Raw genomic sequence first — 16246 nt, 5'->3', positions numbered from 1 at the left:
CTACTCAGTACATTAAAATGAAATGGTCACATTGTATTAGTCATTATAATTTATTTAGGCAAAGGGGCCCACCAAAACTAAGGAAAAGAAAAAAAAAAAAAACTCCAAAGAAGACAATAAAAGAAATCCCTATGTTTGCTTTGGCAGCCAAGACAAGTTTATCTTGAACAAGATCATGTCTTGAAAGTTATTTGTTAAGTTTAACATTAAGTTGTACCTTTGTAATGTATTTGTAAAATGTGGAGATAGCACAGTGGCAATTTAGCTCTTCACTTAATGTTATAGATCACTTTTTACACCAACATTATTTGGTCAGGGAAAATAAAATCCTCTTAAAGAAGTAATTAGAAAAAGTACACATCAAGGAATGTAATAGAGGTAGACTTGGTTGACCTCAGAAGGGAACAAAAACTCAAAAGCAACTTCATACGGTTTTTAATTTGGTGAGAGGACTACAATATCTCCGATAATTAGACTTTCAACACATTTGGATTTGCTAATTAGATCTAAGTTCTAATTAGACTTTTTATGTAACTAAGAATGACATATCATTGTATGAATATAATGTGCTTTTACAGTCGAAACCAACAATTAGCGACCTTTTCCAAATTATTTTCATAAGGAAAAAGCCGGCTTTGTTGTTTGTATTGTGACATCTTCTTCTCTTAAGAAATATTAGGTACATCTTGGTTTTCTTAATTAAACAGCTTTTAGGAGCTCACAAAAAGTTGAATTTTAATAGGAAGCCCCTCTGTTTTTTGGGTGTTTGTTGTTGTGTGTGTGTGTGTGTGTGTGTGTGTGTGTGAGGGAGGCTTGTCCAGTATGTTGATGACTTTGGAAACCACAAACAAAATTGTGTACAAGGAAATAAATCACAGTCATCAGGAGGAAACAGCTCCAGTAACCAAGTGCCTCTCTAATCATCCAGTTATCAAAGCAGTCTTCGAGTATGACCAAGGTCTGTTACGTTTTCAGTGTGCAAATGCAGAGCAAGCTCCCAAAGGTGAAGGCTCATGGAACTGGCATCAGGATTAATGGCATGACATTTCTTCCCAAGATGTGCAGGGCAACATCCTTTTTCTCTGCAGCTCTGCTCCTTGAGCACTCTTGTGCTAATTCAAGTCACATCCTCTTTCTTTTCTCATTTCTGAATGGAGAGTCATCCATTTTTATTCCTTTGGGATTTATAGGCAGTAATTTAAAACTGGTAGCCCTTAGATTTGGATATTACAAGAGGTATAGAACCATATGAGTGTAAAACTAAACCAGACTTTTGGAGAGTAAAAAGCAGTGAATCATTACATGACTTTCAGGGAAAAACTGCTTTCAGAATAGTCCAAGTAAATTGATAGCACTGATAGAAATAGCAAATTATATTGCTTTATGTAATGTGAATACTTTGAGGACAACGAAACCACATACATGGGGTTTTTTTTTCCTTAAATAAAACAGTTACCCTTCTAACCACATTAAAAAATATTGCAGTTATGGGACCAGCAGATAGTGTAGTAATTACGTTGCTGAACTCCCCATGGCCTAGTATGGTTTGAGTCCCAAATGCAGTGGCAAGAAAATCACACCAGACTCATGTACATGCGTGCTCAAGATCATGGGAAGAGAATGGAGGAGAAGGGATTGCAGCATGGCCATCCCCCTCCGGGGGGTAGTGGTAGTGGTAGTTTTTCCCTTTCCCTCTCACTTTCTCTGTCTCTCTCTCTCCAGCGAGTGCACACACCCGAATGCAAATACCTCTAAAAAATTTGTAGTTTTTTTTTTTTTCCCCAGCAAAGGCAGTGGAAGATCACATTAAAACCATTGAAACTATAAGAAAATCTAACTTGTGCAGTAATTGATGTATTAGAACAGACATTATGCTAGAATTATATGTGCTATTATTTTTCCAATTAGTGCATTACTGGGCCTGAGGTATTGGTGTATATATAACTCCTCATTAAGTCAGATGTCTTCAGTGAGCCTCCAAAAGCATGCCGGGCACTGCCATCTGCCATATGATGATATTTAAAAGTGGGGAAATAGCATTTCTGATTGCTTCATTTGCCATTAAAAAGAAAACCTATGTGGGACCCTTTCTATACCAATTATTCAAGAGCTATCACACAGTTCTCTCTGAGGTCTGTACAGAGGTGACTGACTGTTCTTTGGGCAGAAAAGTGACCAAAGTTATTTTTTTGCCTTTCAGCTTGGGTGCTGGAATCCTGTCACAGGTCTGAATGGGTCACTGACTGACAAGAAGCTGGAGAATAACATGCGAGGAGTGGTTCTCCGTGTGGTGACTGTTCTGGTAAGTCTCCTCTGAGCCTGTGGCTTTGGCTTCCAAAGGTTACTTTATGCTTCATTTCTTAATATTTTATTAATTTCTGCCATAATCTTCAAAGAACTCATTTCTTAATATTTTATTAATTTCTGCCAAAATTTTGAAAGAGCTTTGAAAAAAATCCTGACTATGACATTTTTGTTTTAAGATAGCCTAAGATATTTTAAAGTAGATACAAATATTCTGAGGTTTGTTTTTTTTTCAGTGGTCTTATTTTCTAACCTTCAATTCATATGGATCAGGATCAGATTTTCGCAGGCTTTCTGTTTAATTACAGTGCCTTTTTGAGGAATTTTCTTGGACATTTTAGGCACAATTTCCTGCCTTCTGTGGTTGTCTACACCTGATAAAATAAAGGAATTCCTCAAGCATTTTCTCACTTCAAGTATAATATGCATCAATGAAAATAACTATGCCGAACATGGATAGAGTTAATAAAATGTAGAATATTAAGTAATAGTAAACTATTAACAGGCTAAGACAACCCTTTTCTAGTAAGGACCTACTTCAAAAGAAAAAGTCATTTGATTTTTAGTAGATATTTATTTGTAGTCATTATTTAGTAGAAGCATTTTCTCACTTCAAGTATAATATGCATCAATGAAAATAACTATGCCGAACATGGATAGAGTTAATAAAATGTAGAATATTAAGTAATAGTAAACTATTAACAGGCTAAGACAACCCTTTTCTAGTAAGGACCTACTTCAAAAGAAAAAGTCATTTGATTTTTAGTAGATATTTATTTGTAGTCATTATTTAGCAGATATGTATTTACTGTCAGGTGTTCCAAACTGAATGCCGATAACCCGGGACACTGACAAATAAAATAGACAAATATAATTCTGTCTTTATGGATCTCATCCATCTCATGATTTTGTGGTTAAATGGGTCTATACATGTGAAACATTTGCTGCAATTCCATTTACTTATTAGAAAATCAAAAAATGATGACTCATTATTATTTTATATATCGTTTTCTCTCCTAATAAACATGTGAAATTAGATATTAATATAAATTTTCTTAAACAGTGAAGTATTCAAATGGATCCCATCTAAATAGCATAAAACTCAGGCATACATTCTGCCTTGCTATTCTGTTTAACCTGTACAAAAATGTCTTTCCTTTTCTCAAAGGAAAGCAAAGTACATATCTTTTATTGCAGTCATCACAGAAATTTCCATGAAGAGACTGTTAATAGTTTACTGCACTTTAAGTGTCTGTCTTTTAAAAAAATTCTAGCCCATTAGTACAAATGCGTATATACACTCTTTGGAACATACAGAAGTGCATTTGCTTTTAAGTCGTAAAGTGTTGATAATATAATTATATACCGCCTCCCAAAAAATGCTTCTCATAAGCTTACTTTATATTATGATTCAAAACCTAATAGTCAGGGTCAGCAGATGGCATGGTGGTTAAAGTGCTGGACTCCCACATGGCCGACCATTGTTCAAGTCCCAGACCTGGTGGCTTGTTTTCCCACTTTCCCTCTCTTTCTCTGCATGTCTCTCTGGTCAAGTTTAAAAAATAATAACAAAAAATATATAATTAAATAATTAACAAGACCCAAGTAGTCTATAGTTACTAACTTTATTTTCTTCAGAGAACCAACTTTTTTTAAAAATTTGAAACAGGCTGTCCTATAGACTAAATAAATTGCAGAATTAGTAAACTGGAAAAGCAGTTTTTTTGATATGTTGATGTAAACAGGATATTCATTAAAGCTTTTAACACCAATACCTGCTCTTTGTACACTGTTTAATACAATTTATATAGACTTCCTGTGAGTAATTTTATTGTCCTAAAAAGAGATCTGTAAACCTTTTCTAGAAAAGGAAATTCAAGTTAGTAGTCTTTCTGTTTTTGGATGCAGGTATATGTAAGTACTTTGTTTTTCTTTAAGAAAACACAATTTTAAGACAAATTAACGTCATTCAATTGTTAAGCAAATATTTATTTAATACGTGTTCTGTGATGGCCTTGGTATTAGATATAAGATAGATAATACATAATCCCTGTCCTTGATGTCTAAATAAAATTCTGTTAGGGAGATGCATATACAAAGAAACAGCCAAGTTGCATTAAATACGTACAATATGCCAGGTACCCTACTAAGTCCTTTGTAAGTATTACCTTACTTAGTCCTTAGAGTATTCCCACCATACTTGTACTGTTCTGATCCCAAGACTATAGAAGAGGAAGTTCAAGTAGCCAGAGGCTGGAAAAAATAAAGCAAAGGTTATACAGACAACAGTTGAGTTGATATTCGAATCCAGGAAACTTTACTCCAGATCTCTTTACCCCTTCTCTCTCAGAAATGCAATATATTCTCTCCACCTACTATGAGAACTACAGCAGCACCAACAATTTGATAGGACGTGCCCTAAGACTAGAATTGAATCTAGAGGGTTTTATTTGAATTGATACTTAGAAATGCTTCACTGCGAGTAAGGCGAAAGTGAGTTTCGTTGGGAAAATTTTATAGGCCAGTTATTTGGAATTCATGTCCAGGCTGGTGAAATGATTGGTCTCTTGTCCATGAAACGGTTGTGCTCTCCATGGTATTAATACTTGCATGCCCCAGACTCACCTTCATGCCTGGGAATCTCGTTTCCCGCATGCTCAGCCTTGCACAGATCCTGAATGTGATTAGAGCAGTTTTTGCCCCAAGTCGTCTGTGATGGGCTTCTCAGGTGGGTCCCCAGTCCCATAAAATGTTCCACCTTTTACATTCCCACAGTATATAGGTATATAGCCATTTTACTTAGTAATTTTACATACTTCCTGGTTTTTTTCTGTAATTCCTGTGGGAAGGGAGCTCAGTGATGACTATCTTATTTAATTTCTACAAGCTCTTTTCCAGGTCTTGCTCTTAGGTGCAGGGCCTTGCAAGCCTCATCCACTAGACACTGAGAATCATTCTTCCTTCTAACTACCCAGCAACGCTAACGTTTTGATACTTTCCTCCTCTAAATCCTGAAACTAGATCAGCCTTGACTTAGCTACTTGAACACCACCTTCTCGTATTCTCAGTACTTACCTCTACCACTTCTCAAAACAAGAAAGAGGAAGGCCCATGTGTAAAGCCCCTGGGAGAAGGTCTTTTCAACTTTTTTTCTGTTGTAACTGAAACCTGGCCCCAGCTCCACTCCCACCCACTTTAGAAGATTATACCACAGGTTCATAAATTGATTTTTCTTGTTAGCTACATTTCAATAGCCTGGTTCCTATCTCTGTTAATGACACTTCATCACCGCGAAGGAAGTAACTGAATGTTTATCATAAAGGAAATAACTCAGCCCTCTATTATTTGCAATTCCCAGGGCAAATAAGTGGTACAATGAAATGGCCTGTTAAAGTTAGTTAAATAAAGGGATTATTAATAGAGATGTGGGGCCGGCAGGTGGCTTGGTGGTAGATATAAGATAGATAATACATAATCCCTGTCCTTGATGTCTAAATAAAATTTTGTTAGGGAGATGCATATACAAAGAAACAGCCAAGTTGCACTTAAGGGCACTAGACTCCCACATGGCCAACTCTGGTTCAAGTCCTGGATCTGGTGACTTACTTTCTTACTTTCTCTCGCACTCTCTCTCTCTTCCTCTCACTCTCTCTCTCTCTCCCTCTCTCTCTCTCTCTCTCTCTCTCTCTCTCTCTCTCTCTCTTTCTCTCTCTCTCCCTCCCTCCCTCCCTCCCTCCCTCCCTCTCTGGTCAAATTAAAATAAGTAAATAAATAAAGTTAAATAGAATAATTATTAAAAAAAATAATAATAAGATGTAAGTAGGATTGAAGGGACCAACCAGGAATAGCAAAGTCCCAGGGCCTAAACACCTGGGAAGCCTCGGCTTCCGTAAAGACCACTGGAGCACAAGGAGGGATCAGTGTTCCCGGACCTAGCCATAGCGAGAGCCATGGGAGATATGCTCAGAGTAACTGTGAACTTCGGTACAGGAAGAACGTGGAGAGAAAGAATCATTACCAAAACCACAATCGGGCAGTGAGAATGGGAAAAGGAGACTACGTCACGCTTTTCCTATCTTTTTATCTCTTTTCCTTGTTTCTGAATATTCAACCAACACCCAGACAAGGGAGCCCAGGAAAGGAAGACCAGGAGGGTTAGCCTTCGAGGATGCAAAGCAGAGTAGGAAAGGCCACTGCAGGTTCATAACCTGCCATTTGATAAGATCTGTCTTTTTTTGTTGTTATTGAGAGGTTTTTGCTATAGGGTGCGTGCGCTCACCAGACAGACAGAGAGAGACAGAGAGACAGAAAGCCAGAAATCACCCCCCAGGGGGGATGGCCACGCCGCAATCCCTTCTCCTCCATTCTCCTCTTGGGATCTTGGGCATGCACTCACACACACCCTGTGTGAGTTTTAAGCCACTGGGTCCGGGACTCAAACCACGGTTGACTACGTGGGAGTCAGCGACATAGCCATTACACTAACTGCTGGTCCCAGATCTGTCTTAAGAGTGTTATATGGGTACCAGCAGTTGGCATAATGTCTATGTCGCTGGACTCCCATGTAGTCGACTACAGTTCAAGTCCCAGACCTGGTGGCGTACCCAAGATCCCAAGAGCATAATGGAGGAGAAGGGATTGCAGCATGGCCATCCTCCCAGGGGGTGATTTTTCACTTTCTATCTCTCTGTCTTTCTGGCGAGTGCATGCGCCCTATAGCAAAAACGTCTCCCAAAAAAGAATGAATGTTATATGTATAAACTTGTAGACCCTACAAGAACCATACTCATTACATTAAAATGATGAAAAATGAGCACAGAAGAGTTAACTAAATTTCCATGTCTGTAATGCTAAGAGGAACCAGATATAAGTTTCAAGCTCAGAAACCCTGGTTCCAGAGGCTATGTCCTTAGTCACTCTGGTATTTGGCCTTCTAAATCAGAATGAAGTCATTTACATCAAGTACGGCTTAACTACCAACCAGGTGTGAGGATCACAGATGTTATTAGAATGCTAACTTAGGAGCCTTTGTATAAATGGCATCGCCTACCACCTTCTCTTCAGCCATCACCAAAGCCAAAGAAATGCATCTTATAAATGGAGGGGGAAAGAATGAGAATAAAAACAGACTCTACAGCTGAGAGTTCCTCCTCATCTCTTTGTTTCCATATGTTGTCCCTGAGGTCTGCTTCTTCCAAAGTGGATCATGTATGTTTATGACAAAGCAATTATGAAGATTTCATTCCTATTTTAATTTCCAGAGTTGTATAGGTATGGCTAGCCACGAGTGACCAATTATGTCATTCAGTTTCTTTTTCTTTTTTTTTTCATGGTCATTCACAATAAAGCTACTGGGAACATCACTGAGTTCTAAATATAATTGTAATACTTGTGAAAGGAAGATAGAAAGAGGTGGCAAGTGAAAATAAAAGCCTGAGAAGTTACACTGCAAGAAGTACAGGATATCTGAACAATAGAAACGGGCATTTAGAAGGGGCTTGCTGATTAATCATCCTTACTTGCCTGATTTGTTTGGGCTTAAAATAGACACATGGCATCTCTAATGAATCATGCATTTACTTATAAATTTATTTGAGAGATATTGATGGAGCATCTTCTAGATGCCTAATGGACATACAAAACAGGCAAAGATCCTGACTTTAGGAGGTTTTATTCTAGCACAACATCTTCTAAAGCTCTCAGAATATCCTTGAAAAAATGCTCTGCAGTTTTTCTACATTACATATACAACGTAGCAGAGATGAATGGAAGTTTACGATAAAGCTGTGATAATGATTTTCTGTATTTTATGAATTAAAAACATATAATGTTTCCTATTTATGTATCTGAAATGAAGATGCATGTTTCAGTTACTGTTTGCAATTATAATTAATGACCTTTTTGTCTTCATTAGTGATGTCTAAGACAATTGTCTTTTATAATAGAAAACATTTTAGATTATATCATAAAAGATAGTTTTACAAAATTAAGTTAATGGATTTTCCTGGAAAGTTAGATTCAAAAACACTGGGCAAGAAGCCATTGTATTTTTAAAAATACCTTCAAAAGAAAAGAAGTAACAGTAGGAAACGAAGCCAATTGAAAAAAGTAGGACAGTAATATCAATGAGGAAAATGACTGTCTAAACCGAAATGGTTTCTACAGTCAAAAAAATAAAAGCAGGAAATACACAAAGAGCTTATCTTCAACAAGTACCACACAAAGCAAGGTCCAAACTACACCTTGAGAGAATGGAAGGTTCCCTGAACCAACTCACCATAGGAAGGATTATTTGCCAGGCTGTTGCAGACAGCTACATACTCAGTGATCATTGTAAGAGTAATTTTGTTTTCCTAAAATGCTCTATTGTTGTGTCATTTCTTAGAATTGTTTTCAGCAGGCCTTACTTCTCTGTGAAAATTTGCATATTATCTGAGAGAGAGAAACATTAATATATAACATGCCCCAAATAATTAGCCTTAACACTACAACTATGTATTGAGCATATATTATAAGCTAAGCATCGTACTAAATTTCAGAAAGATGAAGATAAATAAACTAGAACTCTTGCTTTGAAGGAGCTTCTTGTAAACCATTTTGTCAATGTTGGTAAATTCTCTGTCCAAAAATACAATGTGTGTATGAGACTCATATTAAATATATTTTGGACAGGCTGGAAAAGAATGATAAAGTTGAGAGACTTGATAGAGACGAGAGAGAGAGAGAGATTGAGGGAGAACAAGCTCAAGTGACCTCAGGACATGTCATGATCTCTTTAAAACCTAATCTCAGAAGTGACATCCGGGACTGACTTCCTGAGTGTAAGGGACAATGTCCTTCTCTGTTTCACTGTGTTCTTTCATAGAACTGTCTCTTTCTCTCTCTCTCTCCATATGTAATAATTTCATTAGTGTTGGACTCCCCAACTACATTGTAAGTCTCATGAGCCCCAAAGTTGGTTTTCATTTACAATCCATGGCCAAGAGAAGCAGGTCAGTAAACATTTGTTGTATGATCACATTAAAGTATTCTCATGGCCTCCAAAGGGATGGGTCAGAAAAAGGAGAGGGGAAGGGAGGATAGGAAAGGGAGGGGAGAGAGGACAGGGAAGAGAGGAGATAAAAAAATAAACACTATATATGATTACAAAAATAAGGACAGGAATGAACATGACTATACCAGGACAGTTAGCACTAAACTCCTCAACTTTGATTTCCATCCACTAAGTCTAAATTCTTAAGGCAAATGGCAAAGGATACCCTAAAATGACAGGTATTCTTTATTTCAGCCTGGAAGTGAGGGAGAATGGATTAAACTGTAGCTCTCAAAATATAAAGGACCTGGGACCAGCAGTTAGCGTAATGGCTATGTTTCTGGACTCCCATGTAGTCAACCGTGGTTCAAGTCCCAGACCTTGTGGCTTAAACTCAATGCTGGGCCTAAAATGACAGGTATTCTTTATTTCAGCCTGGAAGTGAGGGAGAATGGATTAAACTGTAGCTCTCAAAATATAAAGGACCTGGGACCAGCAGTTAGCGTAATGGCTATGTTTCTGGACTCCCATGTAGTCAACCGTGGTTCAAGTCCCAGACCTTGTGGCTTAAACTCAATGCTGGGCGCATGTGTGTGTGTGCCCAAGATCCCGAGAGGAGAATGGAGGGAAAGGGATTGAGGTGTGGCCATCCCCCTGGGGGGGGATTTCTTGCTTTCTGTTTCTCTGTCTCTGTCTTTCTGGCAAGCACACATACCCTATAGCAAAAACTTCCCCCAAAAAAAAAAAATATATATATATATATGAAGGACCTTTAACTGTGTCCTGCATATGCCTCAGAAAAAAATACCTGGAGGATGGACAACAGAGAACATGAGCACCGTGATGAATGACTTGCACATGAAAGCATACTGTATTACTCATTAAAGTCGAAAATTCATAGGAACATAATTATATAGCATCTGTATGCTTTTTGACACTGTTATCCTACAAAATCTATAGTCTTGATGGGAAAGTAAACAAACTAAGAAGAATTATTTTCAGAAGAATCAGGGCTAGTGAAGCTTCTCACATAGTCAAAGATATGCTCTGAAGGTAAAGAAGCAGAGAGTTTTCATTCACAACATCAAGAATTCTGCATGATATAAAATAGGTTGACACTGGGTGAGAAGTTACAAGCCATCTAGAATCATTTATTATTCTGTTAGTCTTGGAGGCAGTCATCGTTTGCCTTCCTTGTCACAAAATGTTTTTATTTCCATATTGGCTAATATTTCTTATTTCATAATTCATTAAAGCTTTATAATAGGTAAGGAAAAAGTGAAATAGATTACAGTTCTGTACATTCGTGATTCTCCAAGGAAATAGCAATTCAAAGAGCAATAAAGGGCCTACCTCTTTGTTCTCTTGGATTGTGACTCTTCAGAAATTTTAAGAATTTAACTTGGTTATAATAAATGCAGATCAAAAGTAATTTTTTTTTGTTTTGAGGAATATAGTAACAGACACATTTACATACACACACACACACACATGCCTTTTAACAAAAGAATAAATGATATGCAATTAATTGTTATGAATTAAAATTAATTAATAATTTATTTAAGTACTTTCCCCCATCTAGTCTCTGCTCTTCAGCACATTCATACAGACAGGTGTTTCGCACACACTGCAAGGAGCATGGGCTCACTGTCAACAAGAGCAGCTTAAGTCCCCGTTTTTCTGCTTAATAGATCCTTGAATTTATGGAAGCCACAAAACTATTTTGAACCTCAACTTTTCAATATGTAAAAAGGAGTAGTAAAACTGACCATAGAGAAGGATTATGAGATCAAATGGGTGAAACTATGTGAAATCATGCGGCAGACTTCATAACATAGCTAAACCGAAGATAATAGTAGTTCTCTAATAGCACTATAATGTGTACCTTAACTAAAGAAGTAAGGCCAGCTGGTGCTGGTGGTATAGTGGTTAAGGTGACCATACCCACATGGCCAGCTGCAAGGATCGAGGCTGGACCCGATGGCTTGAAAAACATGCCAGGCACATGTGCATGCCCAAAATTCCAAGAAGAGAATGTAGGAGAAGAGATTGCAATGTGGTCATCTCCACTGGGTGCTATCTCACTTCTCTCTCTCTCTCTCTCTCTCTCTCTCTCTCTGTCTCTCTGTTGAGTGCACATGCCCTATAGTAAATTTTAAAAGAAAAAAGGAAAGAAGGAAGTAAAGAGTATGAGATAATGATTAAAGTGTGACTAATCACCCAACTTCAAATTTTTGTGGGAGATTATCTGGAGTGGCCTGGGGCACACAGCAAATATAAACCGCAGAATCATGGGGGTTTTGGCTCGGTAATGGTGACCTCAGTTTAACAGTCTGCTAATGAGGACCACAGTAAGTTTCCTGCCAGGGAAACTACCTAAAGAAAATATGAACCCAAAACACCTAGTGACAAGGAAAGTAACCTGAATTACGATCTCCAAAAATTTCGAAAAGTTTGTTTGTTAGTTATATTGTCTCACATGGACTGGGTTTGGTTGTCACCTAGCTTTAAATGGACTCTATGTTAATGTATAACTAAGAGAATTGCCTCTAGTAAAGTCCTTGAAATATCATTGTTTTCACATATTTTGCTAAGGACAGCATCCAGGTTTTTGCTACATGGGGAGCTTCTGCATTTTCACCTCAAGACCCAGATGCATAAACTTCCCTAAGATCTCAGTGCGTGAGGTCTGGAATGTGCGGCCAAAGTTGGAGGTTGAAAGAAGTCAATTGACAAGGGTCTCCACTGAGCAAGGCCTCACAACAAGGAAGTGGGAAGGGAGTTGATGGCAGCTCTGGTGGTTCCCACAGTAATGTCTGAAGAGGGCTCCTTTGGGAGAGTTGACAAATAGTGGTTAGGTTCAAGGTTCTACAGCTCTAGCTGAGTGGTATTTTTCTTGTGGATGATGTCCAACGTGCAATGATGGTTGCAAATTTCTTTTCTTTTCTTTTCTTTTTTTTTTTTTTTTTGGATAGTTTTGTTTTGTTTTGTTTTTGTTATAGCACGGGTGTGCTGGCCAGAAAGTCAGAGAGAAACAGAGAGACAGAAAGTGAGAAATCACACCCCACCCAGTGGGGGTGGCCATCCACAATTCCTTCTCCATTCTCTTCTTGGGATCTTATGAGTTTAAGTCGCCAGGTTCAAGACTCAAACCATGGTGAACTATATGGGAGTCCAGTGACATAGCCATTACGCCAACTGCTGGTCCCGCAAATATCTTTTTAAATGTACTAAAGCCATTGATTGTACCCTTGGAATGGGTAAATTGATTGATTTTCAATTATATCTAGATAAAGTTATTTTAAAAAGAGAGAGAGAGAGAGAAGAATAGAATATCAAGAAACAAACTCTTTATGTTTAAATCTCTAGCTCATCTACCTGTGAATTTAGACCAAGTATTTAAAATCTCTGTTTCTTCATATGTAAAATATGGATAATAGTATTATATGCCTTATAGAGCTCTTATGAAAATTAAAGGAACCAAGGGCTTTCAACAGAGCCGGGAACATAGGAAGTGCTCTATATGTGTTAGTTCTTACTATGCAGAGGGAGAACATAAAAGAAGCTTCTAAGGCCAGCTGGTGGCCTGGTGGTTAAGGCAGCTGCATCCCACATGGCTCACTGCACAATTTGAATTTCAGACTCTGTGGTTTGAGAAACATGCTGTGTGTGTGTGTGTGTGTGTGTGTGTGTGTGTGTGCCCCAAATCCCAACAGGATGGAGAGATGGAGGAGAACAGGTTGCGATATAACCATTCCTCACGGAGGGTGCTTTCTCCTTCCCTATCTCTGTCTCTCTGGTGAATACCCATGATCTCTAGCAAGAAATAAACAAACAAGCATCTGAGTCATGGGCATGGCAGTGTTCAAGGCTTCAAGGATGACACTTAAATTATTTGGAAGTTGACGTGAGATTATCAAGGCCTAGGTAAAAGGGAAGGGATATCTATCAATGTAAAGAGGATTTGCAGAAGTGGGGCCAGCAGGTGGTACAGTGGTTATAGCGCTGGACTCCCCCATAGCCAACCACAGTTAAGTCCCAGACCTGATGGCTTGAAGATCACACCATGTACATGTGTTTGTGTGCCCAATATCCCAGGAGGAGGAGAATGGAGAAGGGATTGCAGTGTGGCCATCTCCCCTGGGGGGGGGGTTCTCCCTTTCCTTCTCATTGTCTCTCTGTCTCTCTCTGGCAAACATACACACCCTATGGTCAATCCTTTTAAGAAATTATGTGAATGCAGTATTCTATCAAGGATTTAAAGTATCGTAAAAGTAAATGTGAACATCATTAAAGTAAATGAAATTGAAATATTGGAAAATCTAGTAACTTGTGTGTAAGGTATTCTCTTTTAAGAGCTCCTTTAGAGGTAACTCAGTCAGAAATTAGTCTGTGTATCTGAAGGTAGCATTGTATAATGTAGATAATGTCTATCAACAAGTTAAAATCCCCTTGTTACAATTCTGATCTAGCCTCAAGTTTATGTAAAATGTCACTCATTCTTATTATTGAAGCAGTGTAATCAGTAGACAGAGCTCTGTATTACATACATACTTCGTTCAGGCTCTTCTGCTGATTGTGCCCATCTTATTTGAGAGAAAGGGGAAAATGTGATTTTTTATAAACAGACACTTGAAGAAAAATAGCCTATGCATAAAACGATATAATTTATAGCAGCGCTGAAGTATGTGTTCACTTCAATGCTGGCTGAATAAAATCATCATAAGAATTGATGCATGACAATGGCTTGGCAATTTCTTATTCTTTCGCATCATGCCAGTTCTTGAGATGATAACTATCACGTAGACGTGTGTGAGAACCGCTATTCCACATGGGGTAACCACACATGACCCCACTTTTTTCCTCTTGGAAGCCAAAACTTGAATTCATAGGCCTAAACAATGAATAAATACTTCAAAGATGTGTTATATAATTTACTTCTGGAAAATAGATTCACCATTTCTCTCTAGGAGTTTAGAAGAGATTGACAGAGTCATTTGCAAATTCAAAGATGTAACAACAGTAAGTCTATCTACTTCCATAACTTCTGCAAAATTCTAATCTGAGTTACATGAACTATATTATATCTCACTTTAAGCAATGCGAAGTACCACTGCAACTGAGAGAAAACCTAACGTTAAGATGACCTGGCAGTTCAACTTTATCACTTGGCAATGCAGTAGTCTGAGCATCATCACAACACAAAACCAGTTCTACATAAAATCCCTCAGAAATGAACATGCGTATAAGTGACAAGAAGTGGAGAGATGGTGCTGAAATAATTTTTACCAATCCTTTTAAGAAATTATGTGAATGCAGTATTCTATCAAGGATTTAAAGTATCGTAAAAGTAAATGTGAACATCATTAAAGTAAATGAAATTGAAATATTGGAAAATCTAGTAACTTGTGTGTAAGGTATTCTCTTTTAAGAGCTCCTTTAGAGGTAACTCAGTCAGAAATTAGTCTGTGTATCTGAAGGTAGCATTGTATAATGTAGATAATGTCTATCAACAAGTTAAAATCCCCTTGTTACAATTCTGATCTAGCCTCAAGTTTATGTAAAATGTCACTCATTCTTATTATTGAAGCAGTGTAATCAGTAGACAGAGCTCTGTATTACATACATACTTCGTTCAGGCTCTTCTGCTGATTGTGCCCATCTTATTTGAGAGAAAGGGGAAAATGTGATTTTTTATAAACAGACACTTGAAGAAAAATAGCCTATGCATAAAACGATATAATTTATAGCAGCGCTGAAGTATGTGTTCACTTCAATGCTGGCTGAATAAAATCATCATAAGAATTGATGCATGACAATGGCTTGGCAATTTCTTATTCTTTCGCATCATGCCAGTTCTTGAGATGATAACTATCACGTAGACGTGTGTGAGAACCGCTATTCCACATGGGGTAACCACACATGACCCCACTTTTTTCCTCTTGGAAGCCAAAACTTGAATTCATAGGCCTAAACAATGAATAAATACTTCAAAGATGTGTTATATAATTTACTTCTGGAAAATAGATTCACCATTTCTCTCTAGGAGTTTAGAAGAGATTGACAGAGTCATTTGCAAATTCAAAGATGTAACAACAGTAAGTCTATCTACTTCCATAACTTCTGCAAAATTCTAATCTGAGTTACATGAACTATATTATATCTCACTTTAAGCAATGCGAAGTACCACTGCAACTGAGAGAAAACCTAACGTTAAGATGACCTGGCAGTTCAACTTTATCACTTGGCAATGCAGTAGTCTGAGCATCATCACAACACAAAACCAGTTCTACATAAAATCCCTCAGAAATGAACATGCGTATAAGTGACAAGAAGTGGAGAGATGGTGCTGAAATAATTTTTACTTTTTTTTTTAGAGGTTTTTTGCTATAGGGATGCCTGTGCTCTCTGGAGAGAGACAGAGAGACAGAAAGAGAGAAAGTAACAAATCGCCCCCAGAGTGGATGGCCAGGCTGCAATCCCTTCTCCTCCACTCTCCTCTCAGGATTTTGGGCATGCACACACATGAACCTAGTGTGAGTTTCAAGCTGCTGAGTCCAGGACTCAGACCGTGGTCAGCCATGGGGAAATCTAGTGTCAACCAATACACTACCTGTTGGCCCTAATAATTTTTACTATTTAGAGTTACTGCATTACAGATAACATTACCAGCTAACTTACTACTAAATCTTATTCTTTACATTTAAGCAGCCCTATTCTTTACTGTGACTTTGAAGATCTTTTTTGTTTGTTTGTTTTCATTTTGCTGGCATGGCTGAATTGTTTTTCTTTTCTGTTCTTTTTTATTTTTATTTTTTTTGAAGTTGCCAAAGGGTATATGCACTCCCAGAGAAATAAGAAAGAAAGAGAGAAAGTGGGGCATAGTCACACCCCAACCTCTTTACCTCC

The 16246-nt window shown here is 37.8% G+C and overlaps 1 protein-coding gene across 1 annotated transcript in view; it reads left to right on the top strand.

The window, feature by feature from the left end:
- Positions 1–16246, top strand: part of GRID2 (glutamate ionotropic receptor delta type subunit 2) — a 392388-nt gene that overhangs the window by 16367 nt on the left and 359775 nt on the right. The window contains exon 3 of the mRNA XM_006164500.1: positions 2201–2302. Coding sequence (XP_006164562.1) covers positions 2201–2302 — 102 coding nt within the window. The remainder of the gene's footprint in view (positions 1–2200; positions 2303–16246) is intronic.

The sequence above is a fragment of the Tupaia chinensis genome, unplaced genomic scaffold (genome assembly GCF_000334495.1).
Source record: "Tupaia chinensis unplaced genomic scaffold, TupChi_1.0 Scaffold143631_1, whole genome shotgun sequence".
Taxonomy (NCBI): domain Eukaryota; kingdom Metazoa; phylum Chordata; class Mammalia; order Scandentia; family Tupaiidae; genus Tupaia; species Tupaia belangeri.
This window is presented reverse-complemented; position numbering and strand designations above follow the sequence as displayed.